This window comes from Haemaphysalis longicornis, unplaced genomic scaffold (genome assembly GCF_048455015.1).
Source record: "Haemaphysalis longicornis isolate Haplotype H1 unplaced genomic scaffold, Haemaphysalis longicornis Haplotype H1 scaffold_1, whole genome shotgun sequence".
NCBI classification, from domain to species: Eukaryota; Metazoa; Arthropoda; class Arachnida; order Ixodida; family Ixodidae; genus Haemaphysalis; species Haemaphysalis longicornis.
In genome coordinates, this window is record NW_027526203.1 from 9,043,678 (window position 1) to 9,069,901 (window position 26,224).

General features: G+C 47.5%; 1 protein-coding gene across 2 annotated transcripts in view; it reads right to left on the bottom strand.

The window, feature by feature from the left end:
• The window catches only part of LOC144175064 (DNA mismatch repair protein Msh6-like), a 296,118-nt gene that overhangs the window by 43,944 nt on the left and 225,950 nt on the right, over nt 1-26,224 (bottom strand). Inside the window, exons 24-27 of one of the 2 annotated variants that reach the window (XM_077704110.1) lie at nt 25,568-25,684; nt 18,823-18,958; nt 10,743-10,844; nt 3,209-3,283 (exon numbers count right to left, since the gene is read on the bottom strand). In XM_077704110.1, coding sequence (XP_077560236.1) covers nt 3,209-3,283; nt 10,743-10,844; nt 18,823-18,958; nt 25,568-25,684 — 430 coding nt within the window. The remainder of the gene's footprint in view (nt 1-3,208; nt 3,284-10,742; nt 10,845-18,822; nt 18,959-25,567; nt 25,685-26,224) is intronic. The other variant, XM_077704119.1, reaches the window with a different exon arrangement.

Here is a 26,224-nt window from a genome sequence, read left to right on the forward strand (position 1 = left end):
CGAAAAAAAACAATTGGAAGCCCAATTGGACCTGCCGAATACACAAATGGTCCAAATGGAACCATTTGCATTTTCAAATGGTTCCATTTAAACCAATTGTGCTTTCGACAGGCCCAAATGGTCCTCCAATTGGTTTTCCTCGCCTGGGCATCCATGTGAAAGGTACGGGTGACGGGTCAGCGGGAGGGACTGCAGGATCAGGACATTTCTTGCACGGGTTCCCCAAAAGCCAAAAATTTTTGGGGGCGTGCCTTACTGCCATTTTTAGTTCACCGTGGCGGCCACTAGGAGGACCGGTACTGGAAAAAGGTTCATTCTGGACAAAATGGCATGAACAAAGTATCTGCAACTAAATATTCCCACACAGTGAATGATGACGCAAGGTTCTCATAGAAATTAAAGTTTACTGGAGCAAACTTGTGCTCCGCAACAACTACCATACGAAAAGCACAAACGTTGAGGAAACAGTCAAACAAAATGATGTGCAGAGTAGAGCGTCGCCAAAGTGAATACTGTGGCCTTTTGTCTGCATGCACACATCTTGAAGCACAGTCGCCTCCATAAACATCCAACCAGATCCTGATCATTGTCATCATTGTCAATCAGACACAGTCTCAATGAGTGACAAATGCGTTAAACTCTTTCCCTATCAAGCAAGATAGCTGGGTGCAGTCTAACACTGGAAAAACAAACAGACATTCTGCATAAGACAACCCTGTGTGGCCAGCCACATGCAAAAAAGTTAAACAAAATGATCTGCCAAGCATATGGGTCATGACAATATAAAATTGTTTTTCTTCACTACCATCTTAGGTCAGATCATCCTTCAAATTTAAAAAAATTCTTTCACAGCCAGCCACAGTAGTTCTCAATGGTGCACTGGACCTAGAAGAGCTAGAACTTGTATTCTGTAGATAAAACATGCTGTTAGACAAATAGGCTCATGATATGAAAAACATAGGAGCCCCATTTATGTGAGAAACAGATAGGACAGGTGCTCACTTTGGCTTTTTATTTTTTATCCCCTGGTTTGTACCAACATGCATTTATATGTCACAAACCAAAAATAGTGACACGAACAAAATAAAAGGCCTCCTTTACTCCTGATTTTGAAATGCTCAGAACTGCTCCAGAGCAGCTCCGTATGTCGGCCACAGAATTTCTACTTCAAGCACCACTTGGACAGCTCATGGACTGCCAAAAGTTTTCTGTAGAGGCAAATAAAAGACACAAGCAAGCAAAAAAACCCCCAGAGGGGTAGTACCAGCATGAACACAATGAACAACAAATAAAATAGAAAATTACATGCCATTTGTACGAAAGAAGAAGACCAGCTTACAAAGACATTCCTCCGTTCATGCACCCCTGCATCCACTGACCAAGTGAAGGCGCTTGCGTCATACCAGCCCGCAAGTGGAGAGCCCCCATGGGCACATAATGGGAAACAGCGCAAAAACAAAACTTGGACAAGAAAGACAACGGGACGAAGCGCTACCAGCAACTGAAACGTTTAATCGTCAAAACACACAAATATATACACATAATCTAAGCCACCGCCAACACAAAAGTACAGTACAATCTACAATCTTGCACAGTCACGGGGAACAACCACCAAAAACACTGCATACAACCAAACCGCACGTGTTCTGACTCCGAAAGATGCACGGTACACTTTATCAGCCCTTATCCAAGAAAGCAAACTCGGCATCTGATAGCAAAACAGAAAGTTGGCTGACAGATGTTTTTTCCTCTTTTTTGATGTAAAATGCTTCCATTATCTCTCTTGTAGCCCCGCTTACGGTGTTTGTCAAGAACGATGGTGTGCAGTAGCTCCGGATAGCACGCGCATTCCTCGTGGTTTTGGTTTCCATCAGTGAGCGTGAGTGGCAACTCCGGACGGCTCGTACACTTCTTGCAATGCATGGCCAAATGGGAATACGGTGCCCCTTTTAATGAGCTGTTATGCTCACGAAGGCGAACGTTCAGGCAGCGCCCAGTCTGACCGATGTACTTCTTTCCACACTTGAAAGGGATACTATACACAACGTCCTTACCGCACTCAACAAATTTAATGCCATGTCTTATCCCACAACCATCCATCCTTTTTTCTTTCTTGTCTGCTAACCTTTGCACCGCAGGGCAAATCTTAGCCACTTTGTTTTGGGCTGAAAAGACGACGCGCACGCCATATCTGGAAGCAACTTTCTTCAGCCGATGTGATACACCGTGTAGGTAAGGAATGACGGCTATCTTGTCAGGAACTGAACCCACTTCATTTTCCTCCCCGTGGGCCACGCTTCCAGCCTTCTTAATCTCCCAGCGATTCCTTTCACAAGCCAAACGAACACAGTCATCCGTTCGTTTAAAAGGGGCACCGTATTAAGGGGCACCGCACATTAAAAGGGGCACCGTATTCCCATTTGGCCATGCATTGCAAGAAGTGCACGGGCCGTCCGGAGTTGCCACTCACGCTCACTGATGAAAACCAAAACCACGAGGAATGCGCGTGCCATCCGGAGCTACCGCACACCATCGTTCTTGACAAACACCGTAAGCGGGCTACAAGAGAGATAATGCAAGCATTTTACACCAAAAAAGAGGAAAAAACATGTGTCAGCCAACCTTCTGTTTTGCTATCAGATGCCGAGTTTGCTTTCTTGGATAAGGGCTGATAAAGTGTACCGTGCATCTTTCGGAGTCAGAACACGTGCGGTTTGGTTGTATGCAGTGTTTTTGGTGGTTGTTCCCCGTGACTGTGCAAGATTGTAGATTGTACTGTACTTTTGTGTTGGCGGTGGCTTAGATTATGTGTATATATTTGTGTGTTTTGACGATTAAACGTTTCAGTTGCTAGTAGCGCTTCGTCCTGTTGTCTTTCTTGTCCAAGTTTTGTTTTTGCGCTGTTTCCCATTATGAACCTATACCAACAAGCCCAACTCGCAGTTCTTCTAAACCCCATGGGCAAGCACTTGTACTACTGTCTCTCGCCCTGACGCTGCTCCGCGTGTGCTCTCAAAGGATGCGATCATCAAGCAGCAGGGGTCAAATGCTTGGCTGGGTAAGCATGGGAGAATTGAGAACTGCCGCTTATTTCTCCACCAAAAGACTGCAATGACTGTTCCCCTCCCATGTGACACTTTCCCGCTGTGCAACACCAACTCAGCATGCACGGGAACCGGCCTTCTCCTCCTGACGCCAAGGGCCTTACCAGGTGGGCGGTGATGACTAGAAGGGCTGCCTGGCGCAAGAGCGTTGACTGGCCACCCAACAGGAGCGGGCCCCCCTGCGTGCAAGGTGTGGGTCTCTGCATTTGCCACCCCGACACTACTTCCGCTTGCTGGCGGCCCATTCAGGCACTGAAAGCACCCCACCAAACTCACTCTGTATGCTCCCCCATGCAAGCGCAGGGGCAGAGATATTCAGAAGCATAAAAAACGGCACTCAGTATGCAAGCCCGCCTATGTGGTTGCATGTTGATGGTGTTTTCCCACACAGCACAGATGTGTGACATAAGCAGTTATGACTACTCGTGACAGTGTTCTCCTATAATGTAAGCTTGATAATTCCAAATGCACTGGTCCTGTTTGAGCCTCATTCTTATGAACATACGCACATGGCAGTTAAACGAGCTGCAGAGCAGTGAAGTGGCACAGGATAAGTTACGCTGTGGGCTAGTGTACAGGACCTCAGGGGGAACCAGGGCACGGACTACGAAGCTGTGCTTGCCCTGTAGTGGTGTCCAAACCCCTGTGCACAGGTTGAAGTGATCACGCGCGGCAGACAGGCTCCACCGCTTCAGTAACAAAGACGTGGCTTGATTGCTGGAGAGATATTCATAAGAGGGGCAGAGATATTCAGATATTCAGAAGAGGGGCAGAGATATTCAGATATTCAGAGAGGGGCAGAGAGGGGCAGAGAATTTACTGACTACATGTGCAAACAATGCATGGGGGTTGCAAAAGTCCCAGTGTGCCCCCTATCAAACACCCATACAGAATGCTCTCTCATCTCTCAAAGAAATACACAAAACTTTTCATTCACAATGAACCATGTCTCCGATAGGCACTAGTATATTTGTGATGCTGTCGAAAGGAAACTTCTAGCAGCCCACAAAGGATCTCAACATTTGCAGCCCAAAGAGACACGCAGAGCTTTTTTATTGCAAGCATAGTGCAATAACTAAAAAAAGGGCTTTAGTTGCAGCACATGTGTGCATACACAGTATTTTTGCACACATATTCTGGGCCAATAAATGACAAATCCTAAACCAAAAAGCAGGTGTGCAAATATGTGAATTCAGGGTGTTTGAACAAAATGATTTGCGTTCCGGTTTTTGTTTCGTTCCATAAATAAACGTTCCGTTCCGATTCAGCTCTGTAAAAAAAAAAAAAAAAAAAAAAAAAAAAAAAAAAAAAACGAGAACACCTAAGCACTCCTAGTTGTACGTTTTGATGGCGCGGTGTACGTTTTGATGGCGCGGAAGCAAATGAAGCTCCAAGTTTCCACACCTTGGTCGCCAGAAATTACATGTCGGCAGTCCTCAACCTGGCCCCCTGGTTTGATTGAGACGCTGTCGTAGATAAAAAGTCCTCTAGCGTTATTTGTTTGAGGGTACCCCATTGGGGTGAAGTGTACGATTGTTAGGTGCACACACTCCAAACTTCCAGAAAACGAGCATGCTGCGCACATACGCTCCATTTTTGAGTGTGCTGCCTTGGGCTGGGGCCCGAACACTATATTTATGTTCTGAATAAATTTGAGGCAATTCAAAATCTGGCTGTGCGCTTTGTTATTAACTCTCTCTCATGGAACAATCTAAAACACCTGGGTTTAATCTTAGAACAGATTGTACAAGAGGAGGTCGCAAAGGATCAACATCAGCACCTTCAGAACCCCCCCCCTTGTATACATCTAGACGAAGGGATAACCACCGTTAGGGATAACAGCAAGAAAATTGGTGAATATTCATGGCGTGCCTCCACATGCCAACACTGTTCTTCCCCTCTTATGAAAAAATTTACACCATCTTCCCGCGAGGGGAACCATGGGTAGATGCGATGCATCGTGGGGTTTCCGTTGCGTTTCCGTTATGTTGTTTCCATTATATTACGTACGGTTGCGCCGACCATCGCGATAGCAGGCCTGTTAGTCTCCATTCAAATCATCGGTGGTCATCGGATGTCATCGGAGTGGCGGAACGACTGAGCGGAGTGGCGCAGTTACCGCGTTTATATGTACCGCGCGTTAACGATGAGGGGAATGAGAGAGAGCAGCGCATGCGCATGTGTTAGATGTTTAACCGAGCGCTGACGCACAGCTGGCACGGCGACGGGAGCGAGCGCTAACACGCAGATGACGCTGCGGTGAGGCGTTAGCGCGCAGCTGGCACAGCGAGGAGAATGGGGGAGGGATGCGGACTACGGACGCCGGAAGACGCCGGAGGGACAAGGCGAATTAAAGAGATGCGTTGCATCTAATATTTTCTGCTGTGCTCCGGCAGCCCTTGCACACTAGTGCAATGTGTCTTGTAGCTATTTCCATTGAGTGCGCCACTGCAATCTGCTGTTTTCACTGCTAACCGTGTAGGCTGCTGTTCACACCAAACATCGTATCTTTTCTTCGTAACATGGCCCTGTTCAATCTGCTAATTGCAGCTAGAACAGGACCATATTACCTATGAGGATGCAAACAGAGAAGCACAAGGGGGGAGTTGGTCCCCTCTCTGTAGGCCCCTACCCCTTGACCTTCAAAAGCCTGTCTATCGCCTCCTCCCTGCTGCACAAACAGGCCCCAGTGAACCCAGTTTAGTAAAAAGTCGCTCCTGCACCAACTCGGCCTCTCTCTCGTTTTCCCTGTTTTTGCAGCCTGTTTTTGCAGCATAGAAACCAAGCAACCAGGCTTTAGCCACACACCACCGATTTGTACCTGGAAAGCCTGTCGGTGCAAGCGGAGTCAGCTGCTGGTGTTTGTGGTATTTGTGGATCAGTCTGTGGAATGGAGGCGCTCAAAGTGCACTACACCTAGAGCTCAACTGGTTCAAACTCACAAAAAATACATTTTTCACATGTTTTTAGTTGAGAATTTCTTTTCATAACCAAGGCATAATTTCATGTATCCAGGTTTACTGAAACACGTGTCCACGGCATTTTCGAATTTTGTACTTAGAAAAAATTTTCAGGTTTATTTTCAGGTTTATAATTCGGTTGTTTGTTTTTGGGTAAAACCTTATTTTACCTGGTTTTTACACCCCGAACATGTTCCAGCAGAATCGGGTTAAACTCGATTTCTCCCTGAACGGGCCTTTTCAAAGTAGCAATTAGCACAATCGTGCACTGACGGTCTGCCGTTCCTAACCAGTAATAGCTGGAAGCAAGCCCCACAAACACAGCTTTCAAACTCATTAGCACTGGCATGACTTTTTTAATTTTATTGGCATGACTTTTTTTAACTTATTTTGTTCTCCAGCAATGAGCTCTTTACACACAGTTGGAAATAGAAAGTTTGATACCCCTTTTTTTTTCTTGAAGATTGAACTGCCCTACGCAGCCTATAGAGGGATATATTTTTTGCGTTCCCAGGGCGCAACGTGAGGGTGTCGGATATTTTCAGGGGGATGGGTTACATAAACAAAAATACAGTATGTGCCTGTTTCAATACAGGGTACTGAAAGCCTCCTCCAGAATGCTAGAGCAGGAGCAGGCACCTTTAAGATCTCTCCCCCTCAATGCCTGTCCCTTTGGAGGAGTATCTTCACCTGGCCTGTCGAGCGAACCCCAAATGCATGCTCACATCTCCCACTGTGGGCTGGGTAAAGGTCTCCCAGGGTAACCCTACTGCAAAATAGACAGTTAAAGGGGCACTGACACAAAAATTTTGCATCTTGTTTTTTTTGTTGCGATAAGTAGCTAGTGACCTACTTATAACCTGTAGAAACCTCATTTGCTTCAGCGTGCGACGGTTGTTTAATTAGAGGCATTTTCAATGCGGCCAGTCGCAGTTTTGGTTTCAGCGAGTGCCGCGAAACGATGGATTTTGTGGATTTTGGGTGAACAAAGCTGACCACGTGACCGTCGGAGGGATATCACAGAGCACAGCCGCCGTAGCACTGTCGAATCCGCATCGACGGCAGTTTCTGCGAATGCCCCCACGTACTGATCTCGTGAGGCGCTTAATTAAAAAGCGACCGTGGATGTGACGCAGGCGCTGTGAGTGCAAATGCTACCGTGGCTAAAGAACGACGCGCGACGCTCGAGACGGTGGGTGGCAAGCATGGTGGCAAGACGCGCGCTGGGAGCAGCCGGCCGGTCTGCCTACAGGTCCGCCTACAGATGTGTTCGGCTTAGCACTGGGGCGGATATTCGAGTGCCGCTCTCGTAAGCGGTGCAGATGACAATTTTTAATGCAACCCGCCATGGCATCATTAACTCCTTTCTCATGTAAGCCACCATGGTCGGGACTTGGGGACAATTTCGTGCAGCGGTAACAAGCTATCAGTCGAGCTACCTGCGCCGGCCTGGGCCACTTCGCGGCTGTGGCCACCGCCTGCACAGCGACCGTGCGGCTAGCTCAGTGGGCTTTTCGTGCCTCCGGCACGTTTTCGCATCCAATGGTAATAAAAAGTAATAGAAACAGAGTGCCTGGAATCGCTGTAGAACTTTGGTCGCGGCCAGCTGCCCGATGAGCTGACGAAATCACGGCGCCTCCGCCGCCAACGATTGGGTCGTTCATTCTCGAGAGCAGAAGCTCCGCCCTCCGGCCCTCCGATTGGAGCGGCGAGCCGGGCGAGCCGGCGAAAAATGCCGGCAGTGCGGAAGCGGCAAACACCAACTCGTGACGTGTTTGGATGTTGTTTATTTAAACAATATCCTCGGGATGTCGATGGCGCGTGGTCCTCTGCTGGCTGCTCGGTTGCGTTTCGCACACTTTAAAATTGATTTTAAATATGCTCTAGGCTGTATTCGCCGCTGATAGTTTGCAGATGATGTATATGTGTTCCCACGAATCTATCTCTGAAGTTATCTTGCCTTCAAAATTTTGTGTCAGTGCCCCTTTAAGGGTGCAGATTCAGTGCTAGCTGCAACAGGGATGTCATGACGCGCATCTGAACAGCAGCCCGTCTCACATCGTGTTTTATAAAAAGAAGTCTAGTGCTTGAGAGAAGGCTACAGTCTCCCGTTTGAGGGCTGGCTCACATTTTGGCAGGCAGGGTTCAGGTGACCAGAATGTGGCCCACCAGTTTTAAGCAAATGGTACGCACTCGGGCCCCTGCACCAGCTTGCTAGTGCCCCCTGGACGTCTCTATTGGCCTCCCTATTATGTAACAGCATGAGCACGTGTGCTGGCCTGTAAATCATGACCTCCCCATCGTGAATGTATCGGTGTACAGTCTAATCCCGCTATAACGAAGTCCGCTTCAACGAAATTTCCGCTTCAACGTAATATTTCCAATTCCCCGTCAGCTAGCCATAGAAGTCAATGCAACAAAGTCCTCGCCACAACGAACGATTTGTTTGGCTTGCTTTCGCTTCAACAAAATTTTCAGTGATTTGGGCTGGGTTTGAACAATTATTTTACAATAAAATAAGCATAGCGCCAGATATCTGTAACTTTTTATACATTCAGGAGGCCTAGTTCCACCGAGAACATGCGCGGTGTGCCCACACTGCCATCCAAAACAAAACCAAACTCATAGGTGGACGCCATTGTTTGGTGGTGATAACGATGCGGTGGGCCATCTTTACATGAGGCGCAAGCCAGGTTCGCTAAGCCAGAGCTATAGCCAATCTGTATCCAGTTGAAATCGCGCGAATGTGCTCTGCTGCTGGCGCAGCGCCGTGATGTATGTGTTGCGAGGAGCTGTCCTTGCAGTTTTCCTTCTGCAATTCTTCAAAGTCAAAAGCATAGATAATGTTTTTGTGTTTAGTCTTGAACCCAGGTCATTCTATCTTAGTCGGGAGCGTGGGGTCGCTTTAAATGCAAGGGCGCGCGGCTTGCCTGCCAAGGTCAGTTGCTTCCCTCCCTAGTCAGATAAGATAACGGCGCTGTTCTGGCCACAAGGGAGAGGGGGGCTTCCAACCGCCTAGCAGCTATCTGCAAGTAATCAACTCAGTGGAAACGCCTTGTTGTACAGCTTTGTGCCTGCATTTCTTCATTTCTTCACCTCTACCCTCCTCCCCAGTATCGCGCTCTTTGCGTGCTGGTAAAAAAACAAATAACCATTGGTATGTTTGTTATCTGAATAAAGAAGACGTTACTGCGCGTCACTCCTTTTACTAAACATTGTATTATGCAACTTAGAGCCCCTTACTTTTTGCGGTGGAACATTTCAAATTCTGCGATTCTAGATAGGGGAATCTGCCAAATTCCGCGACAACATTGAAATGGCATAAGGTATATGTAACAGTTCATTTATTAGACATTTCAGACTCCTAACATGCTAGATTTTATTTACAACTGAAGGAAGCTGTTGTGGCTGAGCATCTGGTGATGCTTTGTGCTTTCTTCACCAAGAGAATGGCGCTTGTGAGGTACGATGTCACCATAGCAACTGAATGACCGACAGGTATTTAAGGGCAATGGAAGAAAGTGTTGGAGTCAGGTGTTCCATCCCAGCCCAGAAAACCAGGACATCAAAATCTTCACCTGGCTTTTCTTGTTTAGAAAGAAATTGTGCCAAGTCCTTGTCACTAGACTTGAGGTCTTGGGCAGACTTCAGGTACACTTGCCATTCAGCAGCTAGGGCTATAAATCCAGGAACGGCCCCAAACTCTGATCTCTTCTCTGAGAGACACCCAACTTGCTGGGGCCCCTCACACTCTTGAAGAACTTCCAAGTGTCAGAGTTCTCCAAGTATACTAGCGCCTTGCTAGCCGCTTTACTCATTGCACCCTTCATTTGTTTGCAATCGGACCGGCCTTGTCGTGTGCAATGTTTTCTTTCTGTGGCTATGGCTAAGCCCCTTGATTCGGGTGAAGGCTGTGCCACCTAGCCACTTTTATTATTTGATACAGTAGGAATATTTATTTATTTATTTATCACATACTGCAGACCAAGTATGGTCCATGCAGGACCATACTTGGTCCGCAGATGCAAATACGCAGATGCAAATTTAAATTTTCAACAGTAAAAACGTTGCAGACAATAGAAACCATTTTGCTATTACATTTCCGCCATATTTCACCGAATATATTGTTTTGACAACGTAGTGCCACACTTTTAACGGTTTTTTGGGAATTCCGCGAAAACACTTTAAATTTTGCGATTTTTTGCAGAATTGTGGAATCGCGGAAAGCCAGGGTCTTTAATTATGCTGCCAATGATGCGGAAATATCCGGGGCTATTTTTCTTGCCCTTCCGTGGTGTGTTGGGGCAGATTTCGCCTCAACAAATTTTCGCTGTAACGAAATTTTTTGCACGTCCCGTCAATTTTGTTGTAGCGGGATTTGACTGCAGTGCTCTACTTACATGAAGATGCAAACGTCTCTTAACGCATTGAATAGCGTAGAGAATGTGCAGGAATAATTTTTTGTTTTTCTCTGGGCACACAAAATGGGGGTGTGGGTAGTTGGCAAAAGGACAGGTTGTAGCAGCAAAAATACAGTACATGCAGGCTACAACCTTGCAGATGGCTGTGTAGACAGTCACAAGCACCCCAAAAAAATGTACAGCTTACTTTTACAGCTACTAAATGCCTTCATGCTGCGACAGTTATGCATCAAAGGAAACCTGCAGGTAGAGCAAACCTGTGCAGTGCGGGCCTTGGCACTCCGCAGGCACAGGTCACTGGACACGTCTGTCTGGTCGAGGAGGCATGGGTGACGACCTGCCTTGATCCGCAGGCATGGCTGCACAAACAGTGAACGTGTGCAGGCAGACAAACGTAATCAAACAAGCAAAATGGGCACCAATTCAAGTTTGTTCACTTCGTAGCAGCCTGCATACACAGTCAAACCAGGTTCTATCGAATGCGCGAAAAAACCCCTATCAGTTCGATATAGCAGATAATTCAATATAAGCATGCTAAGGAATTGGACATCATAAAAGCGCATACCATTTATAAAAACCCTTTATTGATGAAACTGCCTTACTTTCACACGAAATACACCTGTATCTTATGCTTAAACAACCTCGCTACCGAGACAGTACGCACTTCTCCACATTGTGTGAAGAGTCGGAGCAGTGAGGCTGCAACTTTTAAATTTGCAACGAAGTGCCGGACTAGTGCGAGTGCACCAATCACTTTAGAAGTTGTGGGCAAAGGATCGCCGTTGCTTTCCTCCTTGCACCCACTTTCACTTGCGCTCGGTACATGTCAGCAATGTAGCCTTCCAAACTCTCCTGTGGCTGTGACACCATCATCCCCACTCATAAACTCGCCGACCATTGATCCAGCAATGGCGCCCGGAAATGCCAACAGCTTGCTCCACACTTTGGCAACACCGGTGGTGACTTCGTCAAACTCCTCAGGATTTTCTAAGACATCACCAGCGCGCACAAGCCCGCAGCGGTTACTTTAGTGACATCTGCCCAAACCTACATTGAGAAGGTGTTGTTGGGAATCTCGTGCATCGCGGGGACGTCCAACTTCTCACCAAGTTCGACTCAATTCACGATGGCCAGCTTCACGGCGAAAGGCGAATTTTGCCAGTTTGCGCTAGCTAAAGCCACTAAATAAGCCCTTATTTAGTGACACTAGTGCTAGCCACAATAGCTACCCTTCGGAAAAAAGCCCACAAAGCGTGAACGCTGCAACCGCAACACAATGAAACAAATCCCGGGCCATCTCCACTAACGTGAAACCTGGGGAGGGGCGAAGCGTGCAGTGCATAAGTGTATACAAAGATAGTAAGTCTTTCTCTTGTCACACGGTGCACGCCGATTGGGCACTGGAGAAAAGCCGATCAGCGATTGCTGATCGGTGGCACCCTATTTGATTGCTGAGGCGGTGGCACCCTATCTCACATTGAATTGGATTTATGCAATTAAATAAGACACACACTGGCCGTAATTTTGCCCACGGAGATGAAACTATTGGGGGGTACTGGTATACAGCTTTGCTGAAAAAGTCCCGCACCTTTGAAGCACGAAGTGTTCTAGCACGAGGCGTTGGAAAATGAGTGTCCCGGTGTTTTAGTACCATGACTACAGGAGATGACAGCAGGAGATGCCCACAGCCCGAGCCGTTAAGGTGCTTCGCCCCTCAAAAAAAGCATGGCGGGCGGGTCAGGATCATTTTTCGCAAGGGCCGTGTTAACGGCTCGCCCTAAATGGCGTGGTAGTGCAGTCACACTCACCCGCCTGCTGCTCTTGAGTGGCCGGCTAAACCACTCTTACGGGTGTGCCGGCACAATTTCTCCTCCGCTCCGAGGGAAAGCAAACTCCGAGGGAAAGCAAGTCTTATATGGTGAACTTGAGGTGCGATCGATCTAAGGAACCTCCATTACTCACGCCCGAGTGACAGTAAGCACATCTCGGCGCATAACAGAAACGCGCGAGCTGCGCAATAAATCTCGCCAGCAGCTTGTAGCCAGCAAGACTCCCAAAACGGGCCACGTGGTTAAACTATTGCACTTGAATCTCGGCCTTATATTACCCCCATGCGCATTTCTCCTGTTTGGAAATAGGTGCCGCTAGTGTACGCATTCGCGTAAAGTCAACAGGAAAAAAAAAAACGATACCCTTGCTTGCTTTTGAATTTATTGCACGTTAATGTAGCATGAACGGAATGAAAACTAGCGGGAGTGGGGGGGGGGGAAGGGGGGGGGGGGTTCCTTGGCACTTAACGAAACTTAGCAGGGTTCCCTGGGACCAACATGCTTGAGAACCCCTGACCTAGAGTATTAGTTTAAACTAGAAATTTCACTTAAAATTTCACTTCGTACGACCATGGATCGGTGAACCTGCGAGTAGCAGACGCCGTCACGGTCCCGGCACTTTCGCCGGCGCTGTAAACGTGTTTAGCGCTGCAAAGCTTTTTCCCCTAATGCCAAGTTGGTCGCTGAAATAGATCGGACGCGTCAAGGATGAGCTGGTGACCACGTCACAAAATAATCGGGAGCGTCGAGCTCATTTTGCTTCCGTCAACACGGGATCCTGTGAGACCCGCACAGCTTTGTACTACCCGGAAGCCGCTTGCGCAGCGCCCCCTGGGCAGCGCAGGAGGCCTATATCACGCTACAGTACCTGCAGAAATGCCAAAAACGCATTCCATCAAACAGAAATCTCAAGAGTAGCCGGGGACATGAGCACGAATTCCGTGGCTCACAATTCAAAAACTGCACGCTGGCAGAATGCCACCTGCTGGACGCAAAACAAACCTTCTTGCACCATAAAAAGTTGCGGCGTGTGAACAAAGCACAAAATATACCCCGCATCCTTTCCCTGCTCTTTGCTGCATAAAGTTTGCTTTGCTATTCCGTATTAACTTTCCGGCTGGTTCTGGCGGCGTGCGAACAAAGCACTAAATGTACTCTGCACTCCTCTGCTCTTGCTGATCTGCGACAACTTTCCGGCTGGTTCTGGCGGCGTGCGAACAAAGCACTAAATGTACTCTGCACTCCTCTGCTCTTGCTGATCTGCGACTTCGCCATTACACTCCGTGGTTTTGTTGTTCAGCTGTTTTCCGACCTTTTTTTTTTGTGCTCCTGGTGCACACCGTACGATGGGCTAGTGCATGAGCTACACAGCCTTTTTAAACTGAGGGTGGTGGACATTGTGCTAATGCACATGAAAACAACGTGGCTGGGCGGCACTTCAGTGTTGACCCAGTGCGTGTACGCTACGGGTGAAAACGAGAGGTTTTTGTGCTGTGAACAGGGATCACTGTGTGTTTCGTGGGCCCAAAGAAGGGAAGCTTCCTGGTGTGGGAAAAGAAATTTTGGAGTGCCTTGACGGGACGGAAGACGGTGCACTGTGAGCCGACAACAAATGTGAGGCCTCAAGCGGCTTCAGTGAGAAGGACAGCTTTATGGCGAGTAAAGGGCCACTTGCATGTTGGGAATAAAAAAGTGATTTGATTACATAATTACCCACGTGACAGGCTCTGACAGTGCTTCTTTTAGCAACTTTACTGTTTATTGTAAGAAATTTCAATTTCTAAAAACCTGTTGCAATTTCTTCCCGCATAATGAACCCTCCCTCAAAATTCATGCTGAATTTTTGGGAAAAAAAGTGATTAATTTACGCGAGTAAACACAATATCTCATGTCTTGTGACTGCATTTCTTAGACGGAAAAGTGTTCACAGATATGTGGCCGTGCTGCTGCCCACTGTGCTTGTTCTCCCAGCGCGAAAAAGTGCTTCCTGCACCCTTGTTTTATGCTGTACAGTAAAAGTTTTGGCTGAATTTATTTCCTTAGTACCTATATTAACTTCAGTGACTTTTCTACAGCCTTCAATTGGCCTTAGGTTTTTCTACTAGCGCACCAGTCAGCAAAGTGTGGCATGTGCACTTGTGTGGCACTACTTGGACTTAGAGCTGGATACAGTCTATAAACTAACAAACTAAAAGCACATTCCTCCAAGCGGAAATCGTGTCGTGGCTTAGACAAGACAAGACCTGTGAAAAGAAGCATGCGAAGCAATTTGTGGAGTGCAAATTGTTTTCAGCATCCCACGGAATTGAAAAAAAAAAAAAGTTACATAGACCAGACGGGACGTTGCATCAATGCCCGTTTGCACAAACATGCCAATGTACTATATGGGTCTGTAGCAGTCACCTTGCCAAGCATTGCAAAAGCTGTGGCTGCATGCCGCTGTTCTGAGAAATGCAGCATCTTGGTTCAATATCAGGAGCAGAAGGTATGCGAGATTTTCGAGGCGTTTTGCGTTGTACACCATGGTGAAGATTGTGTTAGTGCTAAGAATGTCTCGCTCATCAAGAAAGGATTCGTCATCTGACAACTTGACACGTGTTTCGTCACCATTGCTGTGCGTTTTTAGGAATTAATTGTTGCGGTTTTCCTTTGTACCTCTCCTCCAACACCGCTCCTTTTTTTTTGTGTTTTGGTTTTGACCAGCATGTATAAAGCTGGCGCCCCAATGCAATAAAATCATTGTTGTGGGTCGGCACATGTGTTTGTCTCTTCTCCAATCTGTCTGATTTGTTGTGCTGCCCCTTACCTACAAAGATATGTACCAACCAGCTCAAGTTTCAGCTCTTGTGAGGTTTTAAATTCTTGTTTAGCAGGGGTACAAAATGCCGGCCTAGTAAGCAATGTCACGCGATAGGGGGGGCTAAGAACTTATTTAAACTCTATATTTAGTGTATTCTCGCGTAATTTGCGAACCTTTAGCTAAAATACCATGTTTCTAAAAAAATAAGGAACTCCTATTTTGTACCCCCTCCCCTCCACAGCAACTGCGTGTCTGCCAGCCATGAGGCGCACACCATGCCATCTGGTGCTTGCCTATCAGCCCTGCGCTTCACACGCGCAAAGTAGCTGGGAAGCATGTTTCCAAATGCTTGGCTGCACAGCTCCCCATGTAACGTGTGATGTCGTTTGGGCTCCTGTGGCCTTGAGGTTGAGTTCTCGGTACTGGCACTTTCAGCCTTGGTATGAGCGCCAGCTGGCCGGTGTACGAGCCCCAGCCCCCCCCCCCCCCCCCCCCCCCCCCCCCCCTCCCTTGCTGTAAGAGCCCCCTATTTCCACTGCTAATTTCAAATTTCCGCATCGTTTCGGTAAAGTGCCCCCCCCCTTCACTCCGCACGCAGAGATACCGTATTTACTCGCATAATCCTCGCACTTTTTTTTTCGGAAAAGTCAATGCGAAGTTAGGGGTGCGAGAATTATGCAGGAAAAAAAAATCCTGTGCACAGTGTTGCCAATTTGCCTTCTGCCAATCCCGCTAAATGTAGCGGTAGTTTTTTGTATATGTAAGCTCAGTGTTGCCAACAGCAGCTGTTTCTTTTTATTTGATTATTTCCAACGTAAACAGTCTCCCGTCGATCAGCGATCATGAAATTGCCGCCTTTGCTTTCTGGCGCGCACCCTATCTCGTCGTCGTCATATCTCGTCGCCTCCAGTAACGCACGTTGAAGTCGGTGACGCCGAAGTGCCTGCCTGCGGCGCGGTTGCCGTGTGCGATCGCGCGCTTTCAATTTGAAAGCGGCAGTGTAGCTAGCGTTCTTATCCATGGCGAAGCGGCACCAAGCACAAAACAACGAGATCAAAAAGTTCTCAAAATGGCAGCGAGCTATCCACCACTGACGCGAGTGACTCACTGACTGCTGCTGCTCAACGACAAGACCATGATGGCGACACGACGACACGCCAGCGGGCTACGCGAACGTCTAGTTGCGCGCACGCGAAACCGGCTCAAGGACAGTGGGAGTAGCGTGTTAGGGCGCCTGTTAGCACTGTTAGGGTGTAGCCATGCAGGTTGTTAGGGCGCCTGGATGGCCTTGGATACACAGCGCTCTCCGGCGAACGGAGAGGCGGCGGGGGAGGGCGCGCGTTGAGAGCGCGTGCACCATGCGGGTTTCACGAGCAGGCAACTTTCGCCGCTGCAAAGTTGGGGGTGCGAGGATTATGCGAGGAACCAAAAAATCCAAGTTTTGGTGGCTCACATTAGGGGTGCGAGGATTACGCGAGTGCGAGGATTACACAAGTAAATACTACACTGCACGCAGATCTCAGATCTCAGCGTGCCCCGGCCAGTCTATATTCCAATCCAATCCAATCCAATCCTGATTAGCAGCCCGAGCCCGACAGCCCCATCCTGATTTTTACGCGCCATTTCTTTTGGTGGTGTCAGTTTCTTATGGCAGCAGCATGCGCTCGATTTTGTTGCCAGGGTGTGGGCCGCTGTACTGGACGGTACTCTGGCACGGTCCTTCAGGGACCGTCGCTGCCACATCACAGTAAGTAGGCCTTGCGCATGCGGCTACCCTCGCCGGCGTTGTCTGGCCCTTTTCACCTTCTCTCCTGATGGCGCTGCCAATGGCGTCGATCTCCGTGGAACAGGCATTTATTTGTTCGATGGTCAAGCGGCCACCGCTCGGCATCGTTCGCCGCTTCTACGGCTTTTCCACTCGGTTTTCACTGTATGGAGGTCGATCTTTATGATGAAATGACCGGCCACTTCAGCATAAGACTGTGAATAAGACTGCTCACAGCAGGCTTAATCACAGCCTTATTGCGTTCTTATTTCAGGTCTTATTCGCTGTCTGATAAGTTTACGGAAAGCGTCTTATAGCCAGGGAACATAAGACCCCGAATAAGACTGCCCATAAGATTGGACTGCGAATAAGACTGTCTTATTCAGCTTCGACCAAGTGGGCCCTGGATCACTCGGAGGAAGGCGACCTGCATTGTGGAGTGGCAGATGTTAGTCAGGGCAAAAAGGGACTGGGACGGACTTCTAGCAAAATGCTGTGAAATTTTCGATGGGACTGATTCAGAGGAGTCTTTTGATGGTTTTGAGGAGTGATGACTAATATTCTTTGGCAAAATGTTAGGCGTATGTGCATTTTACTTTTTTTTTCCCGATGGGAGAGGGGGCGGGGGGATCTTCGTCGCTGCCATCTTGAATTTCGGTGTCCTTCCAAGATAGTGCCCCCTCCCCACTTTGCTGGTAATATCAAATCGCTTACTGGGGGGCTGCTCAGAATTTTATGGTATATCACTCAAAAAAGATAAGGCATTTCAGCTAGCTGTAAAACAGACAAGCTATCTACATGCCGCTGAATTTTTTCCCTAGAACAACTCACAAATGGACTCTGCTTCCATCTGATGTTATTGATTGCAACACACTGAATTCCTTCACCAAAGCATTGTCAGATTAACTGTAGTTTTCTTTGTTTTCTTCGCCAAACCGCGCTTGTAGTAGTTTAAACGTACCAACTGACATGTCATTGTAAAACAATAAAGTTTCTCTGCTTTGCTGGTTTTATTTATTTATTTATTTTTAATGTCGTACACTCCAGCTGTGTTTCATTTTTGCGGTGTACCTTGGTTCTGTTACTATTTCAATGCCCCTCATTGTACAAATTTCCCTGTTCCTGCTCTTGCCATTGATGTTATTAAACATGCTGTATTAACCATATAGTATTACTAACCATGCCATCAGTGTAGGAATGGCCTAGGATCACATGGTTTGCTTTATTTGGTTCTGCTGATTGTTTTTCAGATACCCGTTAACTTTGATAATGGCGTTCCCTTATTTTGCCCGCCCATTGCTCTGATTGCTTTGCAGATGTTGATCCTATTTGTGCATGTACGATGTGCATTTTCATGCATTCTTTTCTTTGTTCTGCCTGCTCCTGCCTAAGGCATTTTTTTCAAAAGGCTGGTAGTACCCCTGAAATAAATGTGAGCTTGACATGCAGCAATTGCAAGGCTCCCATCTGTCACACTGACAGCTGCCAACGCAGGGGCTTTTGTTTTCACAAGCATGCCCACACGTGCATGTGCACACGAACGTTCCCACTCGCCAGCATGCCCACTCAGCAGTGTGCCGAAGCGTGTTCCGCTCGTCTAAGGTTTGCCATGCAGGGAACACAGGCTGGAAAGATATCAAAATGGAACACCGTAGCGCAATGCAACCGTAACCTCAGAAATTCGCCGTGCAAGTTAGAACCCATTTGCAAGGCCCCTCCCACAGAGGTCAAACTCAACAGCCACCACACATGTCAAAGCAATGGGCAGTGCCACTGTTCTCCTCATAGTATGGGAAACATTGGAACAGGTTGCCAAGGGCACGACGCTCTTGCATCCCCACAGTGCACGTTGCAGCATTTCTGCAGAGACTTTTCTCCCTTGTCACCTACAGCCACCCCCGAGTGCCTTGGTGATGACGGGAGTGCCAAGAGAAGACCCTCACCTCTGTTGACTTCGGTGGCAGGAAGCATGGGGTGCAGACGGGGTGGTCTCCTTCCAGCTTCCTGTCGTAGGTGGCCACCGACAGGAGGCAGTCAAGCTGGGACAGGCACTGCACTGCCCGCTCCCACAGGGCACGCCTGCAAGGGGACAGACACCACCCCATCATGGGTGCACAATTGGCAAAGATTTCGTCTGTCATGTTCAGGTGCACGATTGAAACCACATATGAAATTGTATGTACAAATCTTGCAAGTAAAACAGATTTAAATTTTCCATATCCACATTGAACTCTTGCTGCGCAATTGAAGCCTCCTTTTGTTAGAGAAGTGTCCAAATATTGCCCACAAGCTTCCAAAAATTCATCTCCGGAATGAGCCACGAGGCTTCCCCAGAGAAAATGGTAGTGGGTCCCAGCTGGTTCATGGTAAATTTCCAGCTGGGACCAGCTAGTTCCAGCTGGGAATATAACCACAAGCCAGCTGGGACCCGCTACCACTTTCTCTTGGGTGAAATAAAGCTGAAATGAGGGAAAAACACCGTATTTGCATGCAAATAATGCGACCTCGAATATAACGCGAGGCCTTTGGTCCTTTTGGTCCTTTCGAAAGTTTAAATATATACATTACGATTACAACGCAGAGTAATGCAAAGTTGTCACAATGCGCAGTGGCCTCACGTGCAAGCTCTCTGGCTTTGTTGCAAAGGCTCAGCGCTTACAGGAAAAAAACTGGCCGTGATGTTCGTGGATGAATTCCACCAGGTCATTCTTGAGTTTACGGTAGCGGCCATTCTTGGGTCCACGGGACGCTTTACAAATCGGTGCAGCTTGAAAGATGCGATCACAACACCTCCTCCAACCTCAAATGGTTGACTCGCTTAGTCCGAGATGCCACGACACACCTCAATTTCCTTGCTTTTCAAACAGCAGGATCGCCCCTTTTTAATTCAACGATAAAGTTTGTAAAAATCCTTTGAAAAAACTACCTGAAAACATCTGTAAGGCTAGGCACATATGCAAAAAAAGAGAAGCTGAGAAAATCGCAGTTGAAATTTTACTACAAGTGACATTTTATCTATTGAGCACGTGAAAAAAAGAAAGGTTTTAGAATATAGCTCACTTTTCGCTCAACTCGAGCATACCAAGCTTGCTGAAATCAGTTGATGGGAAAATTATGAAATCCTGTGTCTAGAGATGGCATTTGGCAGAAAAACTGAACAAAAGCAAAGCCAGAACGTTGCTTCAATTTTTATGCTGTTAGCAGTGCGCCGTCACTATTTGGCGACCAGGGCTGAGGTGCCGATTGTGCACCACGGTTGTAAACGTTTATTTTGCTATGCTACTGCTTCATTTGTTGCAATAAAATCGGCTCCAGGGCGATTTGCATCGCGTGACATGAGTTGCAATGAAGGGGCCGGTAGAGGAATGCACTCCACTGTTCTGTGACGTGCAAGCGCTTGGCTAGGTGGGATAACCACGTTTTCGATTCAATCTACTTGTATATCATGTCACCTGTGCTCACTGTGCACAGTGCCAGCCTTTATCATTTTCAAATCTATATGGTAACCTGCCGACGAGGAAGCGCACGCTGGGAAGTGGGCCGACCGCCGCGGCATCGTTGATAACAGAATGAACACACTTCTCTTGTGCCATCTGCAAGCGGCATTCTCTACTTTAGTATTTCTTTTGTTTCTGTTTGCTGTTGATTGAAATGTATGTGCATATTAGCGCACCCTCAGGCGTAATCATATCACTAACGCTATCGTATCGGCAGCCCACGGGTGCGCTAAGCCTACCCCCGTCTCAGTGCCGTTCTCGCGGTAAGTTGCTGCCAGACATGCAGAAAAGCGTATTCCAAGCGCTTTCTAATACAGTACATTTGTTACAACAGACCATGATAGTGATCATGATTTCAGTCTGCTATAAAAGAAGTATGAACAATCCAAATGCTGTTACTACAGACTTTTACGGAATCATGGATGAAGTCTGTTATAACAAAAGTTTGGACTTTTCAACTGTTAAAAACAAATCACACAAAAAAAGTATGCCGATCGTTTCTCGAGATTCAGTTACAAATTAAACAGGTTGGTATTTTAGGCCAACAAACCTTCAGAATGAATTGGGTCTTTCAGCAGTTTCATCCTCTTGTGACACTATGAAGCACGTCAAAAAATGACGTGCATGACTCTTACATTTGCTGGGCTCCTGTTGTATGGCACCCCATCAAACTTTTGATTCACTCATACTATTATTTCTCTCTTTCACGTCTTCAACCTACACTTGCATTTCCATTGTCTTCACATGAATATAAATGAAATGCAAGTAAAGATCTCATTGCTAAGCTTGGAGATTTAGCCATCTATAATGTATGAGGGCATACATTTTTTTTGTTTTAATGAAGGTAACTTTCATATAATGATCTTATCTGTTGCACTATAGCACTGAAATTTCCAGGACATCACCCCTATGCATACTGCAAGTAGAAGCAAGAAGTTTCACTTCTACTAATTCACAATTATTTTTAATTGTTTCAAATTGCTTTCATTTGATCACAACTGTGAGGTAGCAACACAAAAACTGAAAACATACGTAACAAATGAATGGTTGCCTGTACTTGAAAAGTCTGCTGTAGAGATGCAAAGGTGGACCTTTCAAACTGGTCTGTTATATCTGAATGCATGTTGTAACAGAATCTGCAGTAAAGGAAGTTTAATCAATGGCACAGATAGGAAGACCAACCAAGCATTGCAAATCAGTATGTTGTATCCAAATATCTGTTGTAAGCAGATCTGTTGTAACGAGTTTCCACTGTACTGTTAGTTCATCCTTTCCATTACCGATAGACATCTTTACTTCATTTTTATGCCGTGTGGGGCTTTTGCTGGCCGTCGCACAGACCAGTACATGAGCCGTTGCACTGGGATGAGTGTGCCGAGCAGACGACCCACCGTGCCCAGCCAATCAGATTGCGCCCTGCGGTCACGTGCAGTCAGTAGCCAATTGGACGACGCGTTCTGTCTTTTTTCTACCCCGGTTATGCTCGCAACCAATAGACGAAACGAAGCAATTCTGGCAGGGATTTGAAAACGAAAAGATGCAATTCCGAATGAAACCAAGATGGACACCATGGCGCATGTAGAACCCGAGTGGCGAGCTGTCAAAAAAAATGCTATTTTCGCATCGAATGATGGCCAATTTTAGCAGTCGTCAATGCTATAAAGTGACATTATGGCTCAAATACGTACTCCTTGGTCTGGATATTTGGCTGACAGGAAGAAAAATAGCTCTACTTTTCAAAAATGGCAGTTTTGAAAAATTGATTTTTCGGTCAAATTTTGGGATACCAAGACCTGCGTCTCCCCTTACAGCCGTAAGAATGGTGGGACAAACAGTGGAAGTTACGAAAGCACACGTGAACATACCGTATTTACTCGCGTAATTTGCGCACTTTTTTTCACGAATTTAGGGCCTCAAAAAGGGGGTGCGCAAATTACACGGGTATATTGCGAAAAGTCCAAAATAATGTGTAAATGGTCCTAACACGGACAATACAAATAAGAGAAAATCGAGTATGATAGCAAAAGCGAACGATACTCGTTTATTTAAACACATACACAGTCAAAAGTACACAGAAAAGTAGTTGAAAGTACACAGTCAAAAGTACCTACAAAAGTCCAGTCTGGTTGTGGTCTAGTCGGAATCGCTCGTCGAGAAATCCGACTCCGAGTCGTCGTCACGGCCGCCATCACTGCCCTCCCAAAGTGCATCGTCCTCAGTTCCGTCGAGTTCATTCGACAGCCCCGTCTTTTTGAAGCTGTGCTCCACGATGCTGGGTGAGACCATGTCCCACGCTGCCACGATCCACTCGCAGACCGTCTCCAGTGGCGGTCGCTTTATCCTCCCAGTGGGAGTGAGCCCGTGCTCTCCGCTGGCCATCCACCCGACGTACATCTTGCGCACGTAGTCCTTGAAGGGTTTGTTGACCGACACATCCAAGGCTGCAGGACAGATGTTAGGCCACCCGGAATAACGGCCAGGTGGGTCCGCATGTCGCACAACTTCTCCTTCCCACTCTCCACAAGATGCCCTTTGAAGCTGCCGAGCACCAACAGCGATGGCAGTCGCAGCAAAGCCCCCGGTCTCTTGCCCCAGACAGTGTCGATCCAGTCCTGCATCAGCTCCTCGTTCATCCACCCGTTTTCTTGAGCACGGATGTGAATGCGGACTCCCAGCTTCATTTTGGGCACTGTCTTCCTCTTGAAGATGACGAAGGGCGGGAGTTTGCGGCCATCCGCTGTCACGGCAAGCATCACCGTGCAGCGTTGTTTTTCGCAGCCAGTGGTCTTGATGTGCACAGACGAGACGCCTTTCTCGCTCACTGTGGTGTTGGGCGGCCTGTCGAACGTCAGTGGCATTTCGTAAGCGTTCCCAATCTGGGACATGATGAAGTTCCCCGTTCGGCGTAATCCAATCACGAAGCGGTGAAACAACACAATTTTCTCCTCATAGTCCTGCGGTAACCGCTGGCAAAGGGTCGTTCTCCGTCTCAGAGACAATTGGTGGCGTCTCATGAAGCGCGTCACCCAGCCTCTGCTCGCCTTGAATGCCGCAGCAGGGATCCTTTTCTCGTGCGCAATCTTCCGCGCTTCAAACTGTAGCATCTTGCACGACACGGCAAGACAGGACGACCTCATCTGTCGAACATACTTCAACAGCTCTTCTTCCACGGCAGGAAACTTTCCTTGCTTTGGTCCCCGAAACGCCCTCCTTCCAGGTTTGGTATTTTGGAGGGAACTCTTCTGCTTCTTCCAATACCGCACGTGGCTCTCGTTCACGTTGAAGTGCTTTGCGGCGGCACGGTTCCCTTTTTTCTCAGCAAACTCAATGACACTGAGTTTGAACTTCGCCGTATAGTTATTGTAGCCCATCGCTACTGTAGCAAAAGGTGTCTGACTGACGGCGACGGCAAAACGTGAACACAAAGGGAGGATTCTGTCGCAGCGCGTACGCAGGAAAGAGACAGAGGATTCTCTCGCAGCACGAACGCAGGAAAGAGGCGGCAAGGCGACACCGCGGCGGGGCTGATACGTCCTCTCACACCTCCGATGCAGAAATTAGTGCTTCTGACTCCGCGTCTGCCTTTGTGTGTGTTGTGTGCAAGTTCTCACGGCGCAAAAGAAAGGAAAGGAGGGGGAAGGCACACACTCGAGCAGTTTCGACTCCCAGCGGAAAGGATGAGAGGAAGGGTGTGCATGTGTTGGGAAGGGCAGAGCAGGGGAATGTAGCCGGGTAGGGCGCCTGGATGTTCCTCCTCGCCTGTGCTCCGTCACGGAGGGGCAGAGTGGAGGCGCACCCAGACACGGAGAAGGGAAGAAGTGAGAAAAGAATGAAGGGACTATTGGCGCGCAGCATCGTGTATCACTGCTCTCCCATGCACCATGCCGCCGTCCAACGCGTGCTTGTTTGTGCGCACGTGGTTCTCTTGGGCAAGACAGGGAGCGCAAAATATGCGAGTAAAATTTTTTTTCTCTAAACTTGGAAAAAAACTTAAGGGGCGCAAATTATGCGAGGGCGCAAATTACGCGAGTAAATACGGTAGAAGTACTGATGCGTACTGCTGGTGGTACTGCACGCACTATGCAGGGTTTGGCTGCACAAGACTGCGGGGCTTTGGGGTTGTCTCAAACGACACTGGCCGATAGATGCAAGCACGGCGTCTTACGTGACCATATTTGTCGAGCGAGCACCATGTTTCACGAACAGATTATTTTCTTCCTGAACAAAAACAAGCCAGGTTTAAATGTGGTCAAAAACAAACCAAAGGTAGAAAATGGCTTGCCACGGTATGGTGGCGCCATCTAGGTTAACTAACAGTAAACAACAAAGGGCGCGCCAGCCGCTCCTCCAGTCCGGCAGTGTCCCAATCGGCTGCAGAGCGGTTTGTTCCTGTGATGTTATTGAAGGCCACGAAAACGCACGATTTAGTGGGAAAATCAAAATTTTAACTTCAAATAATTATTTTCTCAGTGAATAAAGCATAGTTTGCATTCAGACAAGTGCTGGGGGCACTATAAAACGTGAAATCTTTCGAATAACACAAACTTGTATTTTGTTTTCATGGCTCCTTTAAATGTGGCGTTGTACTAATTTCGCCTGTTCACTGCAGCTGCTCAGAAGGCAAAAGCAAGAACGATCAAAACAAAGCACAATGAGAAGTGAATGCTGCACGGCGCTCGCGTTAGCTCTCACCAACGTAGCCAATGGCGCTATCGGGAGAAGCCGGCTCCCGAAGTTGATGCCGAGAGCAGCGAGCTCTTGGCAGCAAAAATCCGAGGGTAGAGAAGCAGGTTTGCGGCTCCCATTCCAGGCATAATAGTACGAAGCGCGTGCCAAGAACGAAGGTATTTGAAGAAAGAAAGGCGAGAAAAAAAGCTGTGTCGGGACCATGTGAAAGTTTGCAAATGATCAAGAAAACCACTGCCCGTCCTACCATTTATAGGGACACCAGTGGTAATAATTGGGTGAAGAACCTGACAGAGTCTGCATGCAGTGCCTCCAACATGCTGCTGCCAATCAACTTGAACGCAGTGGCCTCAGTCGGTCAGAGTGCATTAACAGAATACATATCTGCGTGTACTGTACAAAAAAATTACACAAGAATGGAAATTTGGCCCCGCTTTCTGGTGCTCACCACAGATGTCATCGCCATCCCCACAAGAGTCTCCCAAATCCTGCGCTTTCTCCTCACCTGCTATCGAACTTCCTAAACAGATCATGCAGGGAAGCCTTCACCGCTGCCTCCTTGGCCACCTTGGCAAGGGTCATGTTGGCAGTCAGCTGCTTCAGTTCCTTGGTGCTATAGTACCTGCATAGACAATTGGCTCTCACTCTGGTTAAACATCCACTTTTCCCAAGCAGCTCGTAAAGTTGAACCAGGAGAGTTCACACAATCGCCATTGAGAAGTAACACCCACAATGTAGCAACCGTCCAGTGTTGGCCAGCAGTGGAATAATAGGTACGATAGCTTTTCCTAAATTTTGACAAGTTAAATTCATGCCCCGCACTACATGAAGATTCAAATAATTTTAACTAAAATCAGCCACATTTGAATACAGGTTTTCAGGGGTAAAGTTTCAGCATAACAAATCATATAAATAATTGTCAAAAAGTTTCCTGATGAAGAGTTTGAGCTGTCCAGTGGCGGTGTGAGTTTGCAACATTCCACAATGTCGGAGCCTTGGTCAGAACACTCAGCTGCTTTCAAAACAAAAGCTACATTAGCTGCTAAAAGCATTGGCAGTTGCACTGCCTGGTGAAAGCTTGGAGTAAATGAAGGCAGCATACACGGTTGGCGAAGATCAATCCAACTGTTTTTGTGTGCAAAGACAGAATAACTTTCTGGGG